At 46.9% G+C, this 26,194-nt stretch overlaps 2 protein-coding genes across 3 annotated transcripts; both read right to left on the minus strand.

Annotated features, from left to right (window-relative positions):
* Positions 1–1,719: 1,719 nt before the first annotated feature.
* LOC139351130 (zinc finger protein 827-like) lies at positions 1,720–15,182 on the minus strand. The gene is made up of 9 exons (XM_070992860.1): positions 14,932–15,182; positions 12,817–13,409; positions 11,907–12,131; positions 11,048–11,701; positions 9,215–9,275; positions 9,058–9,125; positions 6,705–6,759; positions 5,563–5,751; positions 1,720–4,016 (listed from the first exon to the last, which is right to left on the minus strand). Exons 2-9 carry the CDS (start codon positions 13,061–13,063, stop codon positions 3,386–3,388), a joined length of 2,130 nt encoding a protein of 709 aa, XP_070848961.1. The 5' UTR covers positions 13,064–13,409; positions 14,932–15,182; the 3' UTR covers positions 1,720–3,385.
* Positions 15,183–18,320: 3,138 nt separating this feature from the next.
* LOC139351139 (uncharacterized) lies at positions 18,321–25,265 on the minus strand. 2 transcript variants are annotated; one of them, XM_070992870.1, is made up of 13 exons: positions 25,125–25,265; positions 23,810–23,868; positions 23,633–23,730; positions 23,341–23,463; positions 23,092–23,203; positions 22,933–22,996; positions 20,521–20,561; positions 20,145–20,329; positions 19,936–20,019; positions 19,565–19,821; positions 18,614–18,718; positions 18,475–18,537; positions 18,321–18,369 (listed from the first exon to the last, which is right to left on the minus strand). In XM_070992870.1, the coding sequence occupies exons 2-12, from the start codon at positions 23,862–23,864 to the stop codon at positions 18,507–18,509; spliced, it is 1,155 nt and encodes a 384-aa protein (XP_070848971.1). In that variant the 5' UTR covers positions 23,865–23,868; positions 25,125–25,265; the 3' UTR covers positions 18,321–18,369; positions 18,475–18,506. The 2 variants fall into 2 exon arrangements, with proteins under 2 accessions (XP_070848971.1, XP_070848972.1); XM_070992871.1 differs by having other exon boundaries at positions 25,104–25,265.
* Between the last annotated feature and the right edge of the window lie 929 nt (positions 25,266–26,194).

Genomic DNA, 26,194 nt, shown 5'->3' on the forward strand with positions numbered 1-26,194 from the left:
GATATAAAAATTGGTTTTATTTTCATCTTGGACTGAGACGTTTGCATTCAGGTTCAACGCTGTGACACATTTCACATCTCTTCAGTGTTTCACAGGATGACGGATGTAAGCAAAGCACCACCTGCTTTAGAAGGTAACAATGGAGTTTTTGGTGTTTTTGGTGAACGGATTTCTTCATTGTCTTCGCCAAAACTGTGACTGACTGAATGTGCAGGACATGTCTGCTGCCCCCCAGTGGTAGAAGTACAATTTTGAGGTACTTTACGTGATTTACTGCTACTTTAAACTTCTACTCATGTATAATTGAGAGGGAAATATTGCACTTTTTACTCCACCACATTTCTCCTTTAAACTTACGTTTTAATTATTGTCGGACGCCCAACAGATGAAAACTTTCCAATATTTCACCAAAAAATGAAAGATCAGAGAAAAGTCCAAAAACTGGACACAAACTTGTGTATAAGAACTTTTTCCTTCTTCCCATTAATCATCTCACAAGCCCTCAAAATTACCTGGTGACCCTTTGGAGGGGCCCGAACCCTAGGTTGGAAACCATTGGACTGAACCACCAAAAGGTCCAGTGTGTAGGATTTAGTGGCATCTAGTGGTGAGGCTGCAGTTTGCGTCCAACTGAACACCGCTTGCCTCACCTCTCAGAGTTTGGTTTGTCCACTCTTGCGTACTGTAGAAACATGGTGGACTCTGTGGAGAGATGATTAGTTTCAGGGGATTATACAGTAATAAAAACATACTCATCAATATTAAATTGCATTTCTGCCAATAGAGAATAAATCGTACGCACTGGCCCTTTAACTGTGGCGTAGTTAAAACTATCTCCACCTCTTCATCACCTAAGAGTCACATCCAACCTATGGTCTGATTTTCTGTTCACATTTTTCTCTCATAATTTCGTGTAAACCAGCCCAGTTTCCTTCATCTCGTCCATTACGATTTTCACTTCCTGCCCTCCATCTACATTTAACGCCATGTGGCAGCAAACACCCACTTAACAAGTATTTTTACTTTTGATACATTTCACTGATAATACTTCTGTCATTCTACTTTTACATCGTGGTATTTGTAGCTTCACTGCCCTCTACAGGAGGGGAGGAAGCAACATGATATTAAATCTGGAGGATAAATTACTTTGCTTTTGTCCTTCGTGACCTCTCTGTACTACAATAAATAAGACTCATTAAAATATATATTCCTGCTGTTGAGAAGTGTCCGCCCACGTGAACAGGAAGTGACATCAGACCTGCTGGATCAGTGCGGGATAAAGTAACCGTGGAGCGAAGCTGCAGAGAAACAGTTTGGCTTTTCACTTTTCCGTCAACGATGAATTTCTGCTTTCGCGAAGAACATTAAAAAAAGGCTTACGAAGTCTAAAATGACTCTTTTTTCGTCTCAGAAAAACTACATATAGTGCAACTTTAAATTAAGACATTTCAGACTCTTAGGAGCCCCATGTAGTTATGTAAACACAAATACATTATCAATATACAACACAAATATTCGAAATATCATCACTGTCCTCCAGAAACTTTGCACTTTTGAAAATCCTCAAAACTCAGAGAAACAGCAGTAAAATCAGGCTGAACTGAAACTTTTCTTGTGTTGATATGAATTAATTCAACATGAAACTGAACTGAAACAATTCATCGGTTCAATTAGTTGATAGAAAATTAATTGGCAACAGTTTCTTTTTTTTTTCATTTTTCTACGCAAAAATGCCAAAAAAATCAAGAGTTCCAGCTTCTCCAATGTGAACACACAACAGTAAAAACTGAATATTTTGGGGTTTTGGGGCAGCTGGTGAGGCAAAACAGACAATTTGAAGACGTCGCCTTGTGCAACTAAATAGTGAAAAATGTGAGGTCGTATGGATCTCCAGCTATTGTCCAAGATTTTAAAAAAGTTCAAGTTTGGCACAGACTCTCTCTTAAATTCACGACGGGTCGTTTCATCCTGAGGCCGTCTCCACCTCCTGGTTGTAAAGTGCTTTATTATCACTGCAGAAAGCATCAAGTTTAACAGGCTATCAGAGGGCGAGAGAGCAGGCGAGATAGCTGGAGTTTTGTAGCCATGCTAGCAGCTAGCAGCAGCTCTATGGATGGCAGTGATGGTCTGTCCAAACTGAAATATCTCACGAAATATTCTGCTGAATGCCGTGAAATCTGGTTCAGATATTTATGATCCTATAAGGTTAAAATACCTGCAACACTAATGATAGCATCTAGCTAAAATGCTGAACATGGTAAACATTATAGTAGCTAACATCAGCATGTTAGCATTATCATTGCGGGTACGTTAGCATGCTGATGTTAGCAATTAGCTCAAAGCACTGTTAAATCCAGCCTCCCAGAGCTGCTAGCACGCTGCAGAAACAGCTGATTTTCAAATGAACAGAATCAATAAGTGATCTTTACAGTAAAGCGTCTCGTGTTGTGCAGGTAAAATGTGACGGGAGGATTTTTGAAGTGCAGCGTTTCTGAAGGACACGAGAGACAGGCAATAAATATGTCACACGGTTAAATAGCTAAGAGTTCAGTGATTATATGACTGACTAAAAGCAGGCAGGAATGCAGCAAAAATCACGAGCATGATGCAAAAGTCGAATAAATTCAAAACGTTCCTTATCTGTGTGTTTTCAGTGCATTGAGCATAACAGTAGCTGATTGACATTCTCATACATAGTGTGGAGTGACAGTACCTTGGATACATTACAGAGCTTTACATCCATCTCTTTAAAAGTCCAGAGGATGGATAGAAGAGGAGAGGAGAGGGGAGGAGAGGAGAGGGGAGGAGAGGAGAGGGGAGGGGAGGAGAGGAGAGGAGAGGAAACAAGGTGAGGAAATGAAGAGAGGAGAGCAAAGTAGAAGAGAGAAGGGGAGAGGAGACAAGGAAACAAAGAGGGGAAACAGGAGGAAGAGGAAAGAGGAGAGGAAGAAGGAGATGCAAGGAAACAAGGAGGGGAGAGAAGAAAAGGAGAGGAGAGGAAACAAAGACCGGAGAGGAAAGTAGAGGAGAGAAGGAGAGAGGAGACAAGGGAAAAAAGATGGGAAACATGGGGAAAGGAGAGGGGAGAAAGAGGAGAGAAGGAAGGAGAGAGAAGGAGAAACAAAGACAAAGGAGAAAGAGGAGAGGAGGAAGGAGATGAGAGGAAAAAAGGAGAGGAAAGAGACAAAGGAGAGAAGAAAAAAGGTGAGGAAACAAAGAGAGGAAAGGAAAGTAGAAGAGAGAAGGGGAGAGGAGACGAGGGAAACAAAGAGGAGAAACATGAGGAAAGGAGAGAGGAGAAAGAGGAGAGGAGACAAGGAGACAGAAGGAGAAACAGAGAGAGAGAAGAAACGTGGAGAGGAGGATAAAAAGGAAAAAAAAGCATTTACAAGGAAGTCGTCAGACCAAGGTAACCAAGAAAGGAGTGTTTGGGGGAGGAAGACGAGGAGGAGGAGGATGATGGAGAGCGTGGTTTCAGAGAAATGAGCGTCGTGATGGGGAGGAGAGGAGACAAATCCCTCCATCCCGCCCGGTCAGACAGCGAGGGATGAAGAGGAGGAAGAGAGAAGGAGGAGGAGGAGGAGGAGGGCGCAGCGGTGTGTGCACTCAGCGGCGTGTGCAGCCGCTGAACGTGCTTGTGTGAGCGCTGATTGTCTCCGTGCACGTACGAGCGGTGCGTGTGCACGTCGCCGGCATGTTTGACCTTGCAGTGCAGGCGCAGACTGTCCCGCCGCTTGGCGCTGTAGGGGCAAAGGTCGCAGGTGAATGGCCGCTCCCCCGTGTGCACGCGCACGTGCTCCACCAGCTTGTTGGCTGTCCGCGTCAGGTGGCCGCACCGGTCGCACCGGTACTGGTTGCCTTGGCGATGACCCTGGAAGTGAACCAGCAGCTCCTGTTGCCCTGGAAACGACCTCTGGCAGATGCGGCAGCGATGCTCAGAGGTGCTATTCTCCGGCTGGGTTGCCAGGGCAACTGACAGAGCGCCGCTGGAGGCAGCGGGAGGGGTGACGGGGCATCTAGGAGTCAGGAGGAGGGAGGGGTTAATAACACACACACACACACACACACACACACACACACACACGCCGAACGTGAAGTGGGAAACGCACACACACATTCCATCACACATCGACACATAAAACACACACGGATAAAAAGAGGAACTCAGAAGAAAACACACACACATCCCAGAGCCCAGCGCTGCAGCTGCACGCCGTGATGTCTGACCATCACCGCTCCATCCTGCACACTTCACCACGACCAAACCGCGACCCAGGCGTCCCGATCGAGACCGAGTCTGATCCCGATCCAGTCCTGTGATGTCGTTCCGGTCCTCAGATTCACCTGAATGCTGGTTAAAGGTGAATCTGACACACTGAAATAACAGCTGTCCTGTTCAGTGTGTTGTCTTAAATTATTGATTTGATATGATATAAATGAATGTTTAATTTAGACTGGGAGGAGGAAACTCGACGCAATCCTTCAGCTACATCGTTTTTATCAGAGAAGAAGTGTCACGTGTTTCCTCGTGGATGATGTTTGAGTACAGACAGAAAGACTCAAAGCGCTTCACCTCTTTGTGTGGTGACATCACTGAAAGTGAGACGAACCTCAATGATTCCTGAGGCTGAAATAAAGCTTTGAATTGAATTTCCTCAGTACAAAACGGCTTGATTTCACCTGCCTACACCACGTAACCATGCAGACTCGACAGTGTGTATTTTATGAGTCACTGTTGCTGTTACTGGGAGGCTGCCGTCAAGGTTTTGGAAGCAGTGGGAGGTTGGATTACAGACACAGCGGTGTCCTGGCTACCTGGGCACAGCACAAACAGGTTAAGCTCAATGATAAATTACTGTGTAATTTAATAGATTTAAGATTCATATAGAAACATTTATTTTAAACCTCCTGAGAAAATCTGACTGATCACCATCGCTGATAAATCTACTCGTTTTCTTCTGAGTACAGATTGATCCATAACAGCGTGTTTCTCTGAAGATAATTAAGAAGAAACTGCAAAGTTCGAGTTTAACTGGAAACTGTGTCGTTAGCCGACCAGCGAGCACCGAAGTTAATTTTTTAACTGTATAATGTTTCTTACGAAACCCCTCTGAAAAGAGGAGATTGAAAAATTGTAACGTTATGAGAATAATGAATTTTTGAGAAAAATGTTTTGATACGACAGAAAGAAATCATGTGATTTTGAAAGTAAAGTAGTAATAGTTCCAGAATAAAGTATAAAATTCACAAAAAAAAAACACTGTGATGGTATCATGAGACTAAAGTCAATTGTCAGTATTTACAACTAAATATTCACTGATGTACACTGATGTATTCAGCTAACAATGGGCTAACATTAGGCTAACAGTAGGCTAACAATAGGCTAACATTTTTTTCTCATTCGGTTAACATTCAGGCTAACATTCGGCTAACATTAGGCCAACATTTTTTCTAATTCAGCTAACACACCGTTATGGGACATTCTAACTCTCAAATATCAAAAACTATCGGCTCAAAAACATCCCCATCAGTCACACACGAACACGTGTGAAGCGAGCTCACCTCATCTCTCCGCCGACGCTCCCCTGCATGTGCGTGTTGACGTGAGCCCTCATCTCTTCCTCCTGATTGGTCGAGTGGTCGCACACGCAGCAGTGCAGCGAGAAGGAGCCATGCTCCCATTGGCGGTGTTCGGTCATGTGACCCTGGAAGAGGGCGCGTCCGTCTGTCTCAAACCCACACACGTGACACCTGGAGGAGTGGGGGTGGGGATTATAAATACTTCCACGTACAATTACTTTGTATATGACTTCTACTACTGCAAACATGTTGTTTCACTGACAAACAAAAAATAATTTCTAAAACAAACGACTGAAAGGCCCCGTCTTGAACTTAACCTCGTTCAGCAGCGCATCACGTAATGTTTAACGAAATGTGTAAAACCATTAAACCACATTTCCACTAAAAAGTTAGAGAGATGACACTGGAGGGGGGCGTGGGCAGATGTCGTCAGTCAGAGAAGAACTGTTACAACTAAAAAAACCAAACATGTTTAGCTTTGACAGTTTGGAAAATGCTTTTATTTTCCTTCTTGCTGACAGTTGGATGAGAAGACCGGATCCACTCTCATGTCTGTATGATAACTATGAAGCCAGCAGCAGGCTAGCTTAGCTTAGCTTAGCATAAAGAATGAAAATAGGGGGAAATGCCTAGCCTGGCTCTGTCTGAAGTGTTTAGTTTTAACTCCTGTTTTGTACAAATAAACAATTAATGAGCTTTACAGATGCCAGTTGGAGGATTTTGGTCCGTTTGGATAGAGCTAGGCTAGCTCTTTTCCCCCCTCTTTATGCTAAGCTAAGCTAACAGGCTGCAGCATTATATTTAGAATGCAGACATGACAGAAAGTATTTCCCAAAATGTTGAACTATTCCTTTAATATGTGGCCTTACTGTGTTTACAGGTAGGAATGACTCAAAGTGTGTGCAAGTGCTACCATCTTTGTGGGGACCAGTGTGCGTTTTAGACCTTGTGAGGACATTTTTGGACAGCATGGACAACTTGTCCAGCCTTCACTTCTTCAGTGGTTTGTTTGGTGGTTTTAGGGTTAAGGGTAGGATCAGGTTTGCTTCCCAGACCGGGGGGGTCCAGCATGTCACTGAGGGTCCTCACAAGTGCAGCAGTACAAACACATGTGTTTGTGTTACCTGTAGAAGTAAGAGCAACCTGTGGGCTGATCCCTGCTGAGGCTGGTTTTGGTTTCTGTGAGGAAAAAGAAAGACAGTCTTTATTATTCTGCAAAGCGATTCATGCAATAAATCTTCCGCCGCACTCCAAAATCTACTAATGATGAGTCCCCGCGGAAGTTATTATTCATAAACGTCTCTGTGACTGTACACTGTGAGTGTTTAGTGTTTAGTCAGTTCACTTCAGCACCATCTTTATTATAAACCCAGAGGGTAATGTGGCGGCAGCATAAATCCATAACACACACAAAAACAGTGCGCTGACACACACTCATTAAAGAGCACAACAACAATAAGACGCATTAAAAACACTTCAGCCCAGCTAAACGCACAAACCCCCAAACGTCTTTATTTACTAATGTCAGCGCGGTGGGTGTGAAAGTGTTACAGCTCGTCTGAAGGAGCCTCAAGTCAGATGAAGATTTCCAAATAACATCTTGAGCTCAGACGGACTCCTGTGTGAGCAGAGGACACGGCGAGGGCGAAGAGGCTGGACGAGGATCCACGAAGCACTGCGGCCTCACCCGCCGAGGCGCCGCAGCAGCCAATACAGTCTGCTGTAGACCTCAGGATCACGCGCTTAAACGATAAAGTCATCTTGAAAATGAAAGCAGCGGTTGTAAAATCCTGTCAGACGATGATGAAACTGGACGTGAAGCCTGATAAACCTCCAAACTCGTGGATCTGTGGTTTTCTAAACTCGCAGTTGTACCAGATTTCACCTGGAGTGATTTACCCCGAGTGGGAGACAGGGCCGAGCGTGGGTACGCTGTAAACAAACAGCTCGCGATCCATAAAGCTGTAGAATATACAACCTTTTATCAAACATGTTGCTGTCATTAACCGCTGTGACGGACCTGCAGCCACACAGCCTCCCCCACCTCCTCTCTGCAGCGGCTATAAAAAGACTATAAACGAACGGGAGGTCAGTCTGACCCCCATGCAAGGCGAAGGCAGCGGGTCAACAAGCCAACCTGCGTCACCCACTTCTGAAATGACTGACCGCACGTAACGCCATGCTACTCTCCACCTGAAGGCCACCTGACAGATGTGAAGGGTGGGAAATGATCCACGTCCCCAGGTTAGAAGATGGACGTCACGTTAGCTTAAAATACATAAGTGTGACTGCTTTATGACGTATTTTAGCTTGAGCAGCTCCACAGGTTCCACGTCATATTGCTGCTAATGCTTCTATGCTAATGCTTCAATGCTAACGCTGTTTTGGACATGTTTGTCTCTGCCTGGGTGTTTCCCATGGTGGGCGACTGACTGCAGAGCATCCTGACTGTTAATATACGTTATTGATCGCTAACTTCAGGAGCGTTAACCAGCTGGTAAAAACATCACTGGATACATGAAAATGAGCGAGTAACGCTCGACCCAGCGCTCGCTCGCTCGCTCTCTCTGACTCCATGCAGACGTTTAAATCAAGCTCTCAGCCTCCTCGGTTCGGCTTCGGGGAGTCGTTCGGTAAACGTCTGTTGTTTGGTTGACCTCGGGTTAGTCAGCACTTTTTCAGAGATGGATTCTTCTGCTGTTGTTTTGGCCTCGGCTCACCCTGAACTACACGCTGCTTCAGTTTATCTGCACGTCTCACTTTCACCCGCGCTGAAATAGACTGAGACTTGGGTACCGGGGAGGGAGGGAGCCACCTTTCAGCCTCCATGTTGTGCTCCGACCTCCACCGACAGGTACAGGTGAGTACAGAAGTATCAGCATCAGAACATGCAGGTACTCGTTATGCAGGATAATACATATTATAGTACTGGAGTGTAACTATTGATGATTTATGCAGATGTTTGTCTTTCTTTACTGCTCAAATCGATCAGACCATGAGGAGCTTTTATCGCCGGTGAAATGACACTGAGGTTCAGTACTCGAGTAAATGTACTTGGTTGCTTTCCATCCCCGTGTGTGACAGAGTGAATTGATCGATTGTTGATCCTGATGATGGAGAACTGATCAGAGATTCACTGAGCACATCCCTGAATGAAACCCTGTCGGATCCTTTGATCCCTCCGCTCGGACCGACGGTGTCGTTTTCCATCGCCGCACGTTACGCCGGGACTGGCAGGCGGGCACGTCAGCGATGAGCACCATAACGCTGAGTCAGCGTGCGATTGCAGAAGCGCTCCCATGAGACGGCGATGAACACTCGGAGATCTACGCCTCCTCAAGCAAAGCAGGAGCAGATGATTCCTCAGGCAGCGCTTCTGTGTTTTCATCTAAACACCGTGACGGCGTCTGAGGACATAATGCTGCTGTGTGTGCGTGTGTGTTTGCGTGTGTGTGTGAGTTAGCGTGTGTGTGTTACCATGTGGAGGTTCCTGGGAGCTCAGCAGCAGCGGGGGGAGGGGGTCCACATTCACCTTCAGAGCAGGACTACAGGAAGAGGAACACGCACATGTCAGATCGAAGCAGGTCAGAGGTCAGAGTGTGTCGCTGGTGGAGGCCACCAGGTGTAATGTTACCTGCTCCTGGTGGGCGGAGTCATCCTCTCCACCAGCCGACTGCTGGATTTACTGACCCTCTCTGCAGAGACAGATTCACGAGGCGTCACAGCGAGTTTATTTATCACAAACATCATAAAGTTACTGTTAAACAGCTTCAGAGCATCTGTTCCATCATGAGCCTTTTGAAAAAACTTTATTGACTTCAGCTTCCTGTGTGTGCGTGCGTGTGTGTGTGTGTGTGTGTGTGTGTGTTTGCAGGTAAGCTGTGTATCGAGGTGACTCCACAGAGTAAGATCGCCTGGATCTCTGAGTCTCTGTGGCTGTGGCTGGCTGCGGTATCTGCATCAAGGTAACTGACCTGAAGTCAGATTTCTGACTGTTTTCTTAAAACATCAATCACCTGTGTGTGTGTGTGTGTGTGTGTGCGTGTGTGGTCTGAACGTAGGAAACACACATGTAACGTTCTTTTCTTTTTGTTTCTTTTTCCTTGTGAAGCACTAAATAAAAACACCTTTTTTCCCGTTAATACTCGACGTGGCCCCCAGCAGACTCAGACCAGGAGCGCTGTGATTACGGGGGTCGACGCCTTCGACCCCGAGCCCGCCAGGACGCCACTTAAAGCGCAGGTTTGCAGTTTTTCAAGTCTTAAGACTGAAGCCAGGCGCTCTCATGAACTGTGCTCGTTCCTCCTGCTCACATTAAAGATCCTCCCTGAAGGCTCTTCATGTAAGTAACGGAGGAGGACGTCCTCATTTGCAGCTAAAATGCATCCTGAACGCTGTCTGGAGACGATAAGGAGCTCAGTCGCTCTGAGTTCGACAAATCAAGCCGGCAGTTTTCAGAAAAAAACTCTGTATCTGAGCAGCAGTGGACGGATGGCAACAAAGCATCATATTAACTTCAGATAACTGGATTTAGTTCTTGTGGAGGTTTTAACGGCCGGCATGAACAAGAGGAAGTGTTAGTGTGAGCGTTCACGTGGCGACCTGACGACAGGTGGGAACCAACCATCAGGATGCATCCACCTCCACGTCTGTCCAGACTCGTGCTGTCCTCACTTAAAGACTGTTTGTCCAGAGGAGGACAGAGGACTGACAGAGAGCTCCATCACAACCACCTGAAGCTCAACATCAGCTCAACCAATCAGCTTCTGCTCGACTACGAGGCTTCAAATATGGACGCTGCTGCAGAGGCGCTTCACACACACGTCGAACCGACGGGTCACTGATCCAGGATCAGAGCACAGCTCTGTCTGTGAGTGACGGACAACGGGATGATGTCACAGCGAAGCTCACCTTTGACCTTTGGATAGAAAACATCATCGCTTCATCATTTTGTCCTCTGAGACAGTCGTGTGAAGTTTAGTCTGAGTTTGAGAATAAATCCTTGAGTTATGGCCAAAAACATGTTGACCTTTGACCTTTGGACCACCGGATTCTAATCGGCTTGTCCTCAAGTCAAAGTAAACGTTTGAAGACATTTTCCTGAGACATCGCGTTGAGGAGAGACGGACGGCCGTGCGAACAAGAGGACGATCGAACGCACGCCGCCGCAGCTGAAGGCGTGAAAAAAAAAATTTAATGAATAAATAAATAAACGTTAAAGACGTCGACTGTTTTTCTGAAGGACTGTTAGTCTCTGGGTTGTCCTCAGAGTCTCTCAGTCAGTGTCCGTCTCTTGTCTCCTGCAGCTCTCTGTGCTGTGCTCGCTGAAGTATAAATCTACTATTTCTATTTCTTTGTCCTGGACAGGACGTGTGTGTGTGTGTGTGTGTGTGTGTGTGTGTGTGTGTGTGTGTGTGTGTGTGTGTGTGTGTGTGTGTGTGTGTGTGTGTGTGTGTGCGCGCGTCACCTGAGAGCTGGTGCAGCAGCGTGGACGCCAGGTTGACCGACATGTCCTGCCACAGCACGGCTCGGAGGCACTGGTCGGCCATCTTGGCTCCAGAGGTGAACTGGTCGTCCATCTTGGCTCCGAGGAAGAGCTGCTCGTCCGTCTTTGCTCCTGAGAAAACGCGGTCCACCATCTTGGCTCCAGGAGGAAGCTGGTCCTCCATCTTGACTCCGGACAGGAACTTGTTGCTCACCTTGGCCGCAGAGAAAGGCCGCTCAGCGAGTTTAGCTTGAAACAGAAGCTGCTCCGCCATCTTGGCCCCAGAGACGCCGCGCTCCTCCATTTTCACTTTAAACTGCAACTTGTTGACTCCAGAGGCGACGCTGTCAGCCATCTTGGCGCCGGGCTGGCAGCCGCCTGCATAGAACCTGTCCTCTATTTTAAGGCCATGGAGATGCTGGTCCGCCATTTTGGCTCCAGGGCGCAGCAGCTCGCCGCCCGCGCTGCCGCTGACACTCTGGTCTTCGGTTTTAACGCTGAAGAGATGGTGGCTCGCCATCGAGGGAGGTGGCATGATCTCTTTTGTGACGAGGTCAGAGGCGACCAGAGTGTCGACTTCCATCGGCTCCTCTTCCTCTTTGACCCTCACGCCATGGCTGTTCACCTCCTGACGCTCTGTGATTGGTGGGAAATCTGTCAGTGAGTTTGTTCACCTGCTATCAGAGCAAGAAACTGATCTGAAAGCAGCTCTGCAGGAGTTTATAGAGCGGCTGTTACAGATAGATAAAACTGTTTTTAAGGTCATTTTACACACACACACACACACACACACACACACACACACACACACACACACACACACACACACACACGGCCCTACCTGCCAGTTTCCTCAGCATGTCTGAGGCCAGCGTGTCGGTGGCGGCGTTGCCGTCGGGTGTGTGTGAGAGCGACGGCGGCTCGGGACTGGCCCCGGGACCGTCCGGCGACAGAGCCAGGCCGGGCTCGTCCTGCTGGCCGCCGCGCACCTCCGGAAGGCCCTCGCGCCTCTGAGGCTCCGCCTCCGCCTGCCTCCCGGGAAGCGTCTGGGCCTTCTGAGTGGCCTCTGAGGGGAAAGCGAGCTGTGAGCGTGATGGAGTCACGTGAAGCGTAACGACGTTACAGCAGGCGTCACAGCACAGCGGACACCTGAACATCACTCCATATTCAAACACCACAGTGCTGATCTGCAGCTGGAGCGGCCTCCACCCGTCTGCTTTCGCTCTCTCCACCAGATAAACAACCTCACTCTGCAGGTCAGTCAGCCAATCGCGTGAACGCCTCCATCTCTGCCATCCAGCCCACATGACGTGGACGAGGGGGCGAGGTCGCGGCTCTGCGCCCGCTTCTCTCACACCAAACTGGGAAAACCATTTCTGGACCTGACTTCATTCAGGAGGAGACAAACCGGAGCTGCTGCCACGAAGCTCAGCGCTCACCATCGCCTCAAACGTCTCTGAGCGCTGCCCTCCAACTTCTGACCGCGAGGCGCAAACAAACAGCTACCTTCATCATCACTGACTGAGTTAACCAACCAAACGTTTGGTCACAAGTTAAGCAGATGATCACATGTGAGATGACGCGTTGTTTGACATTTTCGCTCAATAAATGACTTAAAGTATTAATCAATTATCAAGATTTCATTGATTGATTCGCTGATACATCGTTCCCATAGAGCTGTAGAAAGTGTGTGTCCACAGGAGCAAATGGCTTTGTGTGTGTGTGTGTGTGAGCGTGTGTGTGTGTGCTACCTGATAGCCTGATGAGGAGGTCGGACGCCATCTTGGTGCTGACATCAGGGCTGAAGAGAGAGGTGGCTGCTGGGAAGGGACTCGAACCTGCGGCGTGCGTCTCGGCCGTGTGCTCAGCGTGCGCGTCGGGCGCACTCAGCGAGCGAGCATCATCGCCGGTGTGTGTCTTTGTGTGTGTGTTTGCAGGGAGTGTGTGTCGTTTGGCTGCATCAGAGGGAGGCTGCAACACACTCGACCCACGCTTCATTTTGTGGTGTGTGTGTTTGTGGAAGGAGAGGGAGTCAAAACTCAGAGGAGAGCAGGGCAGGAGAGAAGGAAGAGGAGGAAGAGGAGGAGGAGGAGGAAGGCAGCGCTGCTAAAATAAGACGGCTGTGTTTTTTAACATATGGAAGTGAGGAGAGCATGATAGAGGAAAAAAAGGGCGATCGAGGTAAAGGAGAAACTGGAGAGAGAGAAAACGAGGGAGGATTCGCCGTTTAGACCGAGCTGTTGCTGCTCTCATTGACCTGAAAGAGAGAGAGAGATGGATGGAGGGAGAGGAGGTGAAAGAGGGGAGAGGGAGGAAAGAAGATGGATCGAGAGAGAAAAAGAGACTGGAGCAGCGAGGACGAAGGGCGAGAGAGGACAGAAGAGGATGAGACAGAGAGAGAGAGAGAGGAGGGGACGGAGAGGAGAAGAAGAAAAGGAAAATGAACAAAGTGAATCTGTGAATGAATAAATTATTGAATGGATGAGGCCCAATAATAAGGGGATAAATCATTCCTGTTACCATCATGGAAGCAGACCCTGCTGTGTCTGACCTTCCCACAGACAAACAGTCATCAGTTACGATCAATAATCATCAATAACCACTTCCACCTGCCACCAGCTCTTATTCCTGATCACTTCTTACACTTAAAATGAACTATTTAACACATCAGCCGTCCTCTGTGCCCAAATGTGTAATTAAAAGGTAAGAAAAAAAATCCTGCTGTGGTTTTGAACAAAAAATAACACAGAATTTTTTTTTTTTAAATTTTAATTAAATAAAATTTAATTTTTTTATTTTTTTTTTAGAAGCGGTGTCAGCTGCTATTGTATTTAAATCTAATGTGTACAAATAAAAATAATGAATAAAAAATGAAGTGGGAAGAAAAAATGTGTCTTATTCTGAATAATTAAGCAGGTTTGGGTTTTTGGAACATAAAACTAAAATAAAATAGAAAAAATATGAATCTCATCCACAAATTTTGACATTTTAGCCTCATTCTGTCACAATAGCACAAAAAAATGAGGATAAAAATGATAATTCAACTTAAATGAAAGTGGTCTGCAAAAATTTTGGATTTTGGAAATCTAAAAAAATAAACTGCACATCAGAAAAATAAAATCTAAAACATTTCAAATATTATTTATTTTGACTTCCTGTTCTTCATCGAAAAAAAAAAAAAAAAAACCCGAAATATTTAATTTAAAAAAATGTTTTATCAAATAAAACAACTGAAATAAAATCAACCTCCTCCCCCCACCCCACCCCCCCGGTTCGCTCACTACCCCCGCCAACCCCGTTTCGTCCAGCCTCCCGCCTCCGTCTCTAGGCGACACGGTCCGGGCTGCCGCCGACGCCGAATCCGCATCCGACAGCGGAGCGAAAATGACCGGGCACCCGTCCTCTCCGCCGCCCCCCTCCCCTCCCCGCGGTGTCGGTCGGTGTCAAAACCCCCGGAGCCCCGCCGTTAGCTAGTTATCTCTCCCTCCCCCCGCAACATGGCTGAACGGCACTCAGACACACCGAGTCACAAAGTCCTCTCCCGGGGCGGGATGGCAGCGGGCTCTCCGGCGCCGCTCGACAGCCAATTGTGACATTTTTTACAGATTTCTCTCCTCCTCCGGTTACCGGGAACGAGGGCAGGTGTCAAGAGCCCAGCCGTTACCCCCCCACCTCATCGCAGCCCCCCCCCCCCCCCCCCCCCTCTCTCTCGCTCTCCTGCAACATGGCTGAACGGTAACCCGACCTCACAAGACCTCAAAAGTCATTTTCACGGGTCAGTTAGCATCGATAACCGGACGCTGCTAGCACCAACCCGCCCCGGGACTGACGATCCTCTCCAGGCTCATCCTCCCTCCGTGACTTACCGGTACCAGGGGGGCAGGTGGCGGCGGCGGCGGTGGTGCAGTCCGGGGCATAGCCTACATATAGACTATAGATTTCTTCCATGTTAAATTCCCTCCTTTTTTCTTCTTCGTCTGTCACATTATCCCCCCGCTTTCTCCCCCGTCTTCCTCGCTGACGGCGTGGACAGAAAAAATGTGGCGGCGAGGAGATGATCCGTTTCTTCCCCGAGCCCGAGGATGACGGGTCGGTCACCGAGCAGGGCAGATGGAGGTTTCCGCCTCCTCTCTCCTCTCTCTCCCTCTGTGTGTGTGTGTGTGTGTGTGTGTGTGTGTGAGAGAGAGAGAGAGAGAGAGAGAGAGAGAGAGAGAGAGAGAGAGAGAGAGAGAGAGAGAGAGAGAGAGAGAGAGAGATGCAGTGTGTCTGTCCACGCGCCGGATCACAGCACAGGGGCAGGACACGCGTGAACCCGTGCGCACGCGCCCGTGCCCGCGCCGAGACACGACAGATAAATTCAGTTGCGTTCAGTAGAAACCAGTAAATAACCAGTAGACAACGAGTAGAAACCAGTAAATAAGCAGTAGACAACGAGTGGAAACCAGTAGAACCGCGCAGAGAAACTAGTGACGTTCATTCTGTCCAGGTAAAGTAAAGAAAACTGGACTTTTCATGTACTACAGTACATGCAGTACCAGCAGCTAACCTAGCAGCCATAGAAGAAGAAGTGGTAGCAGTAGCACGTGTACTAGTCATACACAGCAGTAAAAGTAATAATGGTTTTAGTATTGGCTAGTACCAGCTGTAGTATAATAAGTATTCTGATGTAATGGCAGTAGCAGACATACTCACAGTTCGTAGTGGTAGTAACAGCAGTAGAAGGAGGTTTTAGTATTGCTGAATATTACCACCTATAGTACAACACCAGTAGTGGCAGCAGAAGTAGTAGTAGTAGTAATAGTACAACAGTAAGAGTAATGCTGTACAGCAATGGGTGTAATAATGGGATTGGTAATGAGGTACTGTAGAAGCTCGTAGAAGTCGTCCAGTAGTACTGGTAGTAGTCAGAGAAGTAGTACTAGTGAAAATGATAGTACTAGTACAAGTGGCAGTAGTACTAGCAACAGTCGAGGAAGAAACAGTGAGTCATCGCAGTTTTTGCACTGGCCAGTTATAGTACAGCACAGTAATATTTTTAGAGAAGCAGTAGTACATGTATGTAGTGTACGTATGTGGAGTACAGTTGCAGTAGAGGTAGTGGGAGCCCAGTGGTAGCAGTAGTAGTATAAGGGACAGTAGTATGTCTGTAGTAATAGCAGTAACAGTAGTAGTAAAAGCATTGGGCCTAATAGCCTTAAGTGTAGTAATGGTAGAAGTACTGGCTGTCTTAAAAAAAAGTAAGTATTGAAGTACTGGCGTAGTAGTAGATGTTTAAGAAGTAAATGGTAAACTTGTATAAGTATTATTGGTAGTAGCAGACATTGCAGTACTGTTAGCAGTTACAGCAGCAGTACAACTCATCACCAGCAGCAGTAGTAATACAAGTATAAACAGTACTGATAGTCGTAAAAGAGGTACTTAAGTATTGGTGGTAGTAATAGAAGTTTAAGAAGTAGTCGTAATAGTAGCGGTAGTAATAGAGTGGGCTAGTAGTGACACTAATATCAGTGGTAGAAGTAGTAGTAGTATGAGTACAGCTGTAGTATAACCAGTTAGGGTAGCAGTAGTGATGGTTAAAAGGTATTAAAGTACTGGTGGTAGTAGTACAAGTTTAAGATGTATTTGTAGTTGAAGAGATTGAAGAGTATTAGTGGTATTATTATAGTATCATTAGGATTATTATTATTACTGTGAATGTATTATTAGTTGTAATACATGAGTAAACAGTAATAATATTAGTAGAAGTAGTGCTACTGTACATGCGTGAGTACATTTGTGGTAGCGCAGTAGTACTAGTAACAGTAGTTATAGTAGTATTAGAAGTAATAATGGTAGCTGCAGCAGTAGAAGTAGTGACAGTTATCATAGAAGTAGTAAAAGTACTCATGGTAGTAGTAGAAGTGATAGTAGAGTATCAAAATTACTAATGTAGTACTATCTATAGGATTATTATTTTTACTACTACTAATTAATAGTAGTAATATGTGAAGCAGTAAAATCATCAGTAGAAGCAGTAGTTTAACTTTAGTAGAAGTAGTGGGAGCCTATACAGTAATTGGTAATAATCGTAGAGTAGGATACTCAGCAGTATCACGTCACATGTTGTAATAGTACTGTGTACTTTAATCTGTATTAGACTGCAGTGCCTGGTTGTGGCCTGCAGGGGGAGACAGAGACAGCTGTCTGTGATGCATGGAGGACAAAACTGATGTTCAGAAGTTTGTTTCTGCTGCTGGTGTGCAGTGATGAAGTACTCAGATACTTCACTTAAGGAATAGTACTACTACCACACTGTAAATTACCACCATTGCTTGAGTAAATGTACTTAGAGCTTCTGTGAACTGATCGGGAGCAAAAACACGAATGAACACAAAGTCGTTTTGTTTTATTGTTCATCTCGAGGAAAACATTCACCTGTTCAGTGGTAACAGCAGCAGATCATCACAGTGAGCTGAAGTACAAGAAGGTACTGCAGAAGTTACTGCAAAATACGTTTGTGTCTGTGCTGCGTTCAAGTGCCGACGTCCAACATGTTTTAGCTTCGCACAGAGACTCAGAGGGGAAGGAGCGAGGTCGTACTCTCAGAAGAACTCGTTAGGTTTCTAAAAGTGGTGCGTTTACGTTCAGTCCAATGAGCGAGAAAAAGCACGACAAGCTGAAGATTTTTCCAGAGACTGAAGCTGAAGTGGAGACAGATTCTGGTGTTTCTGTGATGAGCCACGTCACCGAAGAAGTGTCCAGAAACACAGAATTACAAACAAATATATGACTGATTCCAAAACAGGCAGACCGCTGTGTAAAACAAACAAACAAACAAACAAACAAACAAACAAACACATTTTTAACATAAACTTAACAAAGTCAACATATTAAATGTTGTCCTCATCAGCTTCATTGATTTCTGTAAATATCTGCTGATTCAACACGTTTCACACACTGAAAAATGTGGAACGCTCCAGAAACACCTGTTTGGATCGTTCCACAGGTAAACAGGCTCAGTGGTGACAGGTGAGACGATCATGAGTGGCTATGAAAGGATGGAGCGAGTTCACCGCTTTGTGAACACATGACTGGGTGAAGGAGATGAACACATGAAGCTGCTGTCAGTGAACAGTTCGATTATTGATGATTGATTCTGGTTTTATGTGTTTACACGTGCTCAGACCGTTTTGGAATCAGGGTTGTAAATATAAACACACACACATATGTTCAGGTATGAAAGTGGAGCGGGGCCCTCCGGTCTCGTCCCCGGCTGCAGAGGACGTCTGCTTCAGTCCTGTTTCACAATGTTTTTCTTCGTATTTCTGTAAAATCCCAAGGCAGAGACGCTCAGATGGAGACATGTCCGTCCTACGAGCCAGCGCTGGAAAGAATGAGGACGCTAAATGACTCGCGGCGCGGTGACTCACCTTCACAGCGGCCCCACCTTCTCTCCTCCTCTTCATCCTCCGTCCTCCTCTTCATCACAGTCCCTGCAGCCGAAACACACATTTTATTAAAGACCTCACAGACTGAGGACAGACGCGTCCACAGACAGACTGTCCTTACACTGCCTTGTAGAAGCTCTTCTGGTTCATCATGTGCTCTCTGAAGATGTTTATGGCTTTAAAGGCGTCCATGTGATCCTGATGTTCCTCTATCACCTTTCTGTACCTGTCAAACACACACGCGCACACACACACACACACACACACACGCACACAGTTAAAACGAGCGGCCTGACCTGCACCTGACCACACCCCTTAATTAACACCTTGCATCTCACTCTTTCGGACAAACAACACTTTGTTGTTTTGCAGGAGTTCATGTGCTGGACTGTGTCTTGTGTCTGAACAGTTGCCAGGCAACCAGCGGAGGCTCCAGGAAGTAACCGGCCCTGGCCAAGACACAGCATGACTCATAATCTGAAGCGAAATGGCAAATTATCATCTTTCACACAAGAAAAGTCCGAACGGACGCAGCGTGAGAAAGGCTGCTCGGACATTTAGTCCAGGACGGGACAGGATCCTACGTTTCCCACAATGCAGTGGTGTCTCTGTCATATCATCATGTGTCAAACCAGTGGAGTGCTGCTTTAAAGTCACTCTGTGAAACATCCAATCCTGGTTTTGAATATGTTTTTGTTAGCACTGTTTTCAGACTTCAAAACCACCAGACTCCATTCACAGAAACGGACATTTTAGCATCATAAAACACTTCGAAACAAAAGAATATTTTTGAGGTATTTGAGCTTTTTATGACTTCATACTTCACTTAGTCAAGTACTTCATAAGGTACAATATTGAGGTACTTTAATTATTAGATACTTCCACCACTGCACAGAGGCCGCTCTGCAGCCTCATGAGTACTAATTTTTGAACTCATATTTTGAATGCAGTACTTTTACGTGTACTGGAGTACTGTGAGAGATCTCAGGCTGTTCCCTCACTTTGGAATAAAAGCCTGTGGTCGTACCTGCATGGAGCAGCACCACCATACGTTTTCAAGGTTAACATGTACCTTTGGGTCCAGGCCACCTCCTTCAGACCCTCTTCCCTCCAGTCCTGGTAGATGCCCCCAGCTTTAACCTCAGACCCGGACACCACCAGGGTACCAGTCCTGCTCTCAGAGAGGACTTGCTGCCCGGCCAGGAAGTCACGAAGGCAGGCCCGGGCCGACAGGGCCACCAGCCAATAGACCGGCTCCTCCAAAACCACCGAGTGGAAGGACTGGAGGGAGAAGAGGAACCACTGTGGAGGAGGCGAGTCCAGGAGGCTCTGGAAGAGGAGACAAGGAAGATTTCTTTACAAACTAAATTAAATTTAGGATCAGTTGTGCTCATTAGTGGCCAGAATCCCTCCTTGTAAACGCAGCCGGTCTGCAGGTCTCACCTGGTTTCTGCTGCTGTAGTGTTCCAGCGTGTCCAGCAGCAGGGACCTCAGCTCGTCTGCTGCCTGTAGACGACTTATCAGAGCCTGCAGGAGGAAACGAGACGCTAACATCACCACCATCATGGAAACAGGCTTCACTGGTAAAGAGACGGCTGAGGACAGACTGATCAGGGCGGACCCGGATCTGAGGATTACAGCAAAGCCCTGACCTCCAGCGTGCCGCCGACTCTGTGCAGATACAGCGCCTCCTGCTGCACGAAGCGGGAGTAGCAGCGCTGCGTCAGGTGACCGGACCAGAGCTCCTTCAGGAAGGAGGACGAGTGGAGGATCTCCTCCGCCAGCGAGTCGCTGTAACCCCACACAACATCGAACAGGCTCACGGTGGGGACGACACCTGAGAGAGGACGCACACTGATGAGACGCCACCCCTCAAGAGTCCAGACGCTGAGAGGTCCAAAGAGTCAAGCCAGTGGTGTCGTCATGTAAGTACTACTTAACTACTTCTCCTATACTATACTACTGTACTTCTACTTCAGCACGTCTCTATGAGCTGGTCGTCATACGTACGAGGAGGTGAGCTCTCACCTGACTCCACTGACTTCCTGTTCTTGGAGGACACTTCAGACCTGGAGATAAACAGATTACAAACCAGCACTTAGTGTTCAGCTTAAAACACAATCACAGTGTTATTCAAGACAATATCGATGAGCAGCAACACAGTGAAAGAGTCTCAGGGCTCAGACGTCTGCTCGATCATCACATCTTATTTTCATACATTTGCATTCTCAACGCAGCACAAAATGCAAATGTGGAGACTTTGTGTGATCTCTGCTCTCGGCGGTTCAAAAGCACACGAAAGCAAAGCAAAGCGGCATTCGATGCAGCAGGACACACTGGTATTTTTGGTGCATTGCTTTAACACTCTGGTTGTTGGTATGCATGCTGGAAGGCGGCATGTGACTCCTGTGGATTCAGGGTTGAAGAGCCCAAACGAGATGAAACGTTCTGATCATAAAGGGACAAAAAAAGCTCAAATGTCAGTGTCAAACCTCCCGCTGCTCGCTGCTATTAAAGAATCCAAAACAGAGTCGATCAAGACAAAAAATCTAGACAATCTCCCGCCGTGTGCCAGTGTAGACCCACAGGACCCAGAGCTACATGCGCCAGTGCAGCCAATGCAAGTCCAGCCGGTGCACTTCAGCATCTGAAGGGAACTGGACGAAGGTCTCAGGCCTACAGCTGCTCCTGAAGGCGCCCGGGCCGCAGAGGGAGGAGCTCCGCTGAGAAAACACTCAGTGACAGGGAGGAACTGAACACCACTCGACACTGCTGGGTGTGTCACCCAACCGGTCCAACAAGCTGTAATACGAGCCAGCGAATCAGATTAACAGGCTGAAACAACGAGCCCGTCTGCCTCCATCTGTACACAAATCAGAGCAACGCAGAGGGACAGACACCAGAACCGACTCCGTGCTGCAAAACGCAAAAGTCGAGCCACAACGTTGGCTCACGATGTTTTTCTGTGGTAAATGTGTGAAGACTCGTTCAGGTGTTGCTTAACTCTGCAGGTATCAGAGCCAGAAGCTGCCTCCTTGTCAGCTGATTGAGGGCTTTGCATAAAACCCTTGTTGACTTTGTGATCTGAACAAGGTGTCCTGACACCTGCCTGTGGCCAGCAACATGTGTACATCCTGAAGACAATGAACCTGTAGATGGCGCTGTTTTTATGACCTACACACACACGCACACACACGTATCATGTGATCCAAACCCGATGGTTCAATATGAGAATAAACAGTAAATTGGGAGATCCTCAATCAAAGGCAGTTCTGTAAAGTTTAACAGGTTGTTTGCAGATGACGTCACGTCGCTTTGTTGTTGTGGCACAAACTGCAGACTGAGGGTTAGGGTTAGTTCAACGCCTGTTTTTCATCGTTTTCAGTCGCTAAAATCGATCAAAGTGAGAAATCTCGGGCTAGAAATCAACGTTACATCCAAAATTAGTAGCTTTCCACATTATTTTGTGGGGTCACAGGTTACACTGGAGGAATACGTGTTCAGGACGACACGTCACTGTTTGTGGATCAAACTGTGAGCTGAGCTGAAGCTACAGGAGAACCTCGAGTCGTGACTCAAGCTTTGCTTTGAGGAAGTTCACATTGCAGAAACTCAAACGTGCGTAAGACACGGTTACGTTTGTCAAAGTCATGGCTTCTTCCTCTTCTTCTTCTTCTCTCTTGCAAAAGTCAAACACACTCCTGACAAACAATGAAGCAGAGCTTGAATCTATGGTCTAATCTATATTTCTTCTGTAATCAGCATCCAAACTTACTTCTGTAAGCAAGTATTTCAAATACTACTACAGTTTTTTATAGTAAATCTGCCACCAGTTTCACTGCTATCACTGTAAGAACAAGGATGCAGAGCTTGACAGGTGTAGCAACAGTAACTGAGGAGGGCGGGGTCAAAGTGTGGGTTCAATGGATTGGACGGATCGCTTGTTGTCAAGAGATGAAGCGAAAGCCGGCTTAAACTCTGCCAGATGTCCTTCATCTGCGTCCGCAGGTGCAGACCCTCCGGCGACACCTCGCAGAGACACCTTGAGCTCCATGATCCCACCAACCTGCACACCAATCACCCTAACCCCGTGAACAGGAAACCAGGTGAGCAGGTGAGAGTTAACTCGGGGAACATTCCTGAACATGCGACGACCAGTTCAAAACGATCAACAGTCATTGGGCAGGAAACTGGTCTCTGCCAGGGGCTGATAAAACACGCCGCCAACCACGAGAACCGCCCTGAAGGTGGAACGAAAGCCAGACTGGATCTGAGAGTCTGAACCACTTTTATGAGCTGAAGACAACTTTCTTTCCTTACTCAGAGTGAATGTGGAAGAAAAAAGACGTGAAACTGCTTTTTGTCATGAATTCAGCGTCATGGAGCTAAGCTAACCGCCTGCTGGCTATCGCTTCCTTCAACACTCAGACTTCAGTCTACCTGGCTCTGGTGGAGCAGATGTAGAACCTCAGCTCTCCACAGGGGGCGCCGTGCAGCTCGCCACCTGAACACAACGCACACAAGTTACTGCTTTTTAGACTCGACTCTGCTTGTCTAATAACAAATCTATAATACTGCAGTTATTAACATTTTATTTACTTTTTGGGTCCATTTGCATGCAAGCCCCACCCCTTTCGGTCTTTGCGTGCCTCTGATTGGTCCAATCACTGATACTGACGGATGAGTCATCGCTCCAAAACCAAGAGCCATTCTTCAGAGAGAAAAACAAAGAGACAGAGAGAACGAAGTCCTGAGAGAAGAACGAGACAAACTCCATGTTTTCATCCTGCCATGTGGAGTGTCTGTCAAGTGTTTTATAAATAAAGTTTATTACGATTATTACCCTACCTGTTGTGTCTGGTATCCACCCAGCCACACGGGAGTGTGTGTGCTCGCTAGCTGATGGACAAAGTGCCTCTCCTCTGGTGTGTGAAGTGACGCCAGGTTCCCACCTGTCTGAGAGCACAGAGACTGACACACACACACACACACACACACACACACACACACACACACACACACATACACACACACACACACACACACACACACACACACACACACACACACACACACTAGAGTCAGGTAACATTTGAATCTTAGGTGAGATTCATTCGGATGTGTGTGATTTTCAGTTTACGTTGGCAGCGCTCCAGGAGCTCCACACCGGGTAGAAAGCGAAGCAGCTCTGCCCGAACAGGAGCCACCGAGGCGGGCACGGAGAGGCCGGCTGCGTCCCTGCTGCACATCAGTCAGCCAGTTAAAACACATCATGTCTGACTGTCAGCGTGTCCAAGCGTCGGACTGTTTGTCTCACCTGGAGAGGACAGGAGGACGGCCAAGACGAGAGGAACCAACACACACACCATCATCCACCTGTAACACACACACAAACATACTTACACACAGTCGGATGGACGGAGTACTACAGTGTAGACGTACTGCTACTTTAAAGACAATTTACTTAGAAAAAAGTAAATTAAAATTATAGCAATGACCAACACAGAGATGTTTAAACAATGTAAACTACACAGCAGCCACACACACACACACACACACACACACACACACACACACACACACACACACACACACACACACACACACACACACAAAAAGCTAGGTTTCCAGGCAACGCAGCGGTTGTTGATGTCCTCCTCTGTGCAGACTGATGGCCGCTGTTTGCTTCACTCGGCTGCTCTCAGAGGGCTGCAGGCCTGCTGGGGGGTTGATCGGCAGCGTGGGACACACCCCGGGACCTTTGTCAGGCATGTAAAACCAGAGCAGCAGCCGGCCCCTCTGCAGACCCCCTCCCCACACACACTCTGTGCTGTGGCCTTCGCTTCATTCTGTCTCTGAGTGTCCACGCGCAGAAAAACATGACCAGTGCACCCAGCATGTCTGTCCCAGTATGACCAGTGCACCCAGCATGTCTGTCCCAGTATGACCAGTCCACCCAGCATGTCTGTCCCTGTATGACCAGTCCACCCAGCATGTCTGTCCCTGTATGACCAGTCCTCCCACTCTGTGCGGTCTCAGTTTTATACAGAGTGAAGCTCAAAGTTCCTCGCTGACACTGAACTCACCTGGAGCTTTGTAGCATTTAGCATGTTAGCTACAGGTGAGTTACAGGTGATCAAACTGAGTGTAAGCTGAAAGGGAAGCTCACCTGTCTGCTGTGTTTGCTCTGTTATCTACCTGAACCTTGTACTACGGAAGTATCCACACTGTTAGAGTACTACACGACATTTCATTTGATCTGCAGCTGAGATTTTCACACCAACAGTGACTTTTCAGAGCTTCCACTTCAGCCACGAGACGAGGCTGAAAGCTCCAGAACAAGTTGACCTTGATTAGAATAAAATAAAAAAGTTTCTAAACCTTCCAGCTGAGCGCGGCTGCAGCTCTGAACACTCTGACAAACAGCGTCAAAGCTGCCTGTGAGTGACGTTTACAATCATGTAAATAAATAAATAAATGTTCTGTGATGAGTTTGTGTCCTGTGTGCTGAAGAGAAGCTGCAGCTTTAAAACTTCATTACTTCTATACAGTTGAAGTGTTTGTAGAAATATGTCTGTAAAATAAACAATGCAGCAGTTCGGAAATGTTACCTGCGCAGGCTTTGTGCTCACCTGAGCTCAGAGATCCTCCTCCTCCTCTTCTTCACACTGAGCTGCTTCAGTTAAACTGCTCCGAGCTGAAAGCACACAAAGAGGGAAGACGCGCCCAGACCAGGTTCCTGTTTACAGATGACTTCTGTTTATTGGGGTCTGATACAGGTCTGCCCACATCCTGATTCTGCCACCCGGTCTGGTTTTACGCAGCGCCTTCAATCGGCTCCCCCTCCTCATCGCGCTGCTTGCACTGTGTTCAAGTTACCTGCACAGGTGATTTCGAATACGCCTACTGACACCGTTCAGGTTGACTCACTTTCCGGGCATGTCTCTATCAGCGGTGTCCATCGCGAATAAACGTCATTAGAAATCACAGGAAAAGACGCTGCAGAACTCGCCTTAGAAACATCAGAGTTTTAGGTTTCTTCAGTATTACAGTAATCCGCTGAGTACTGTGTGTACATCCGTGGGTGCGTTGCAAACAGGGACTCCTTATAGCGAATTCGGCATACTTTTAATGGTGCCAGTTTGCCAAAATATAAACAAATACGGATTTCTAAAACGGGACTCAAAGACGCTCCTAACGCGCTTTCACCGGCGGAAGGTTTTTAGTTTTTCTGTCTCATATTTGTTCGCCTACATGTTGATGTGAGCACACACACACACACACACACACACACACACACACACACACACACACACACACACACACACACACACACACCTCTGGACTAAAACTGTGCTGAAGTACCATGCTTGAGTAAATGTACTTCGTTACTTTGCTCTAATGAGCGTCACCCTACGTCATTAAATATGATCTACACTGTGTCACAGTACTGTCGTCATTCAATCATTGTTCAAGTTATAACTGTTGACAAATTAAAAAAAAAAACACGTAAAAATGTCCAAATATCTGCTCACTAATGTGTGAAAACATGTTGTTATACTGCTTATAAAAGGGTCATCTACACTCAGCCAGCTGAGTTCAGCTTTAAGTGCACTGAAATCAGGATTCATGAGTATTCAAAACACACACAAAGTACAATTGAATCATACTTTAAATTAAGTGAAATTACTCTTTAATTAAG

This window comes from Chaetodon trifascialis, chromosome 23 (genome assembly GCF_039877785.1).
Source record: "Chaetodon trifascialis isolate fChaTrf1 chromosome 23, fChaTrf1.hap1, whole genome shotgun sequence".
Taxonomy (NCBI): Eukaryota; Metazoa; Chordata; class Actinopteri; order Chaetodontiformes; family Chaetodontidae; genus Chaetodon; species Chaetodon trifascialis.

Coding starts and splice junctions, on each gene's coding strand:
- LOC139351130 (XM_070992860.1), bottom strand. CDS start 13,063: ATGAAGCGTGGGTCGAGTGTGTTGCAGCCTCCCTCTGATGCAGCCAAA. Junction 12,132..12,816: donor CCTCCTCATCAGGCTATCAG/GTAGCACACACA, acceptor CTTTCCCCTCAG/AGGCCACTCAGAAGGCCCAG. Junction 5,752..6,704: donor GGTTGCTCTTACTTCTACAG/GTAACACAAACA, acceptor CCACTCCTCCAG/GTGTCACGTGTGTGGGTTTG.
- LOC139351139 (XM_070992870.1), bottom strand. CDS start 23,864: ATGATGGTGTGTGTGTTGGTTCCTCTCGTCTTGGCCGTCCTCCTGTCC. Junction 19,822..19,935: donor ACTACAGCAGCAGAAACCAG/GTGAGACCTGCA, acceptor CTCCTCTTCCAG/AGCCTCCTGGACTCGCCTCC. Junction 18,719..19,564: donor GAGGTGGCCTGGACCCAAAG/GTACATGTTAAC, acceptor TGTGTTTGACAG/GTACAGAAAGGTGATAGAGG.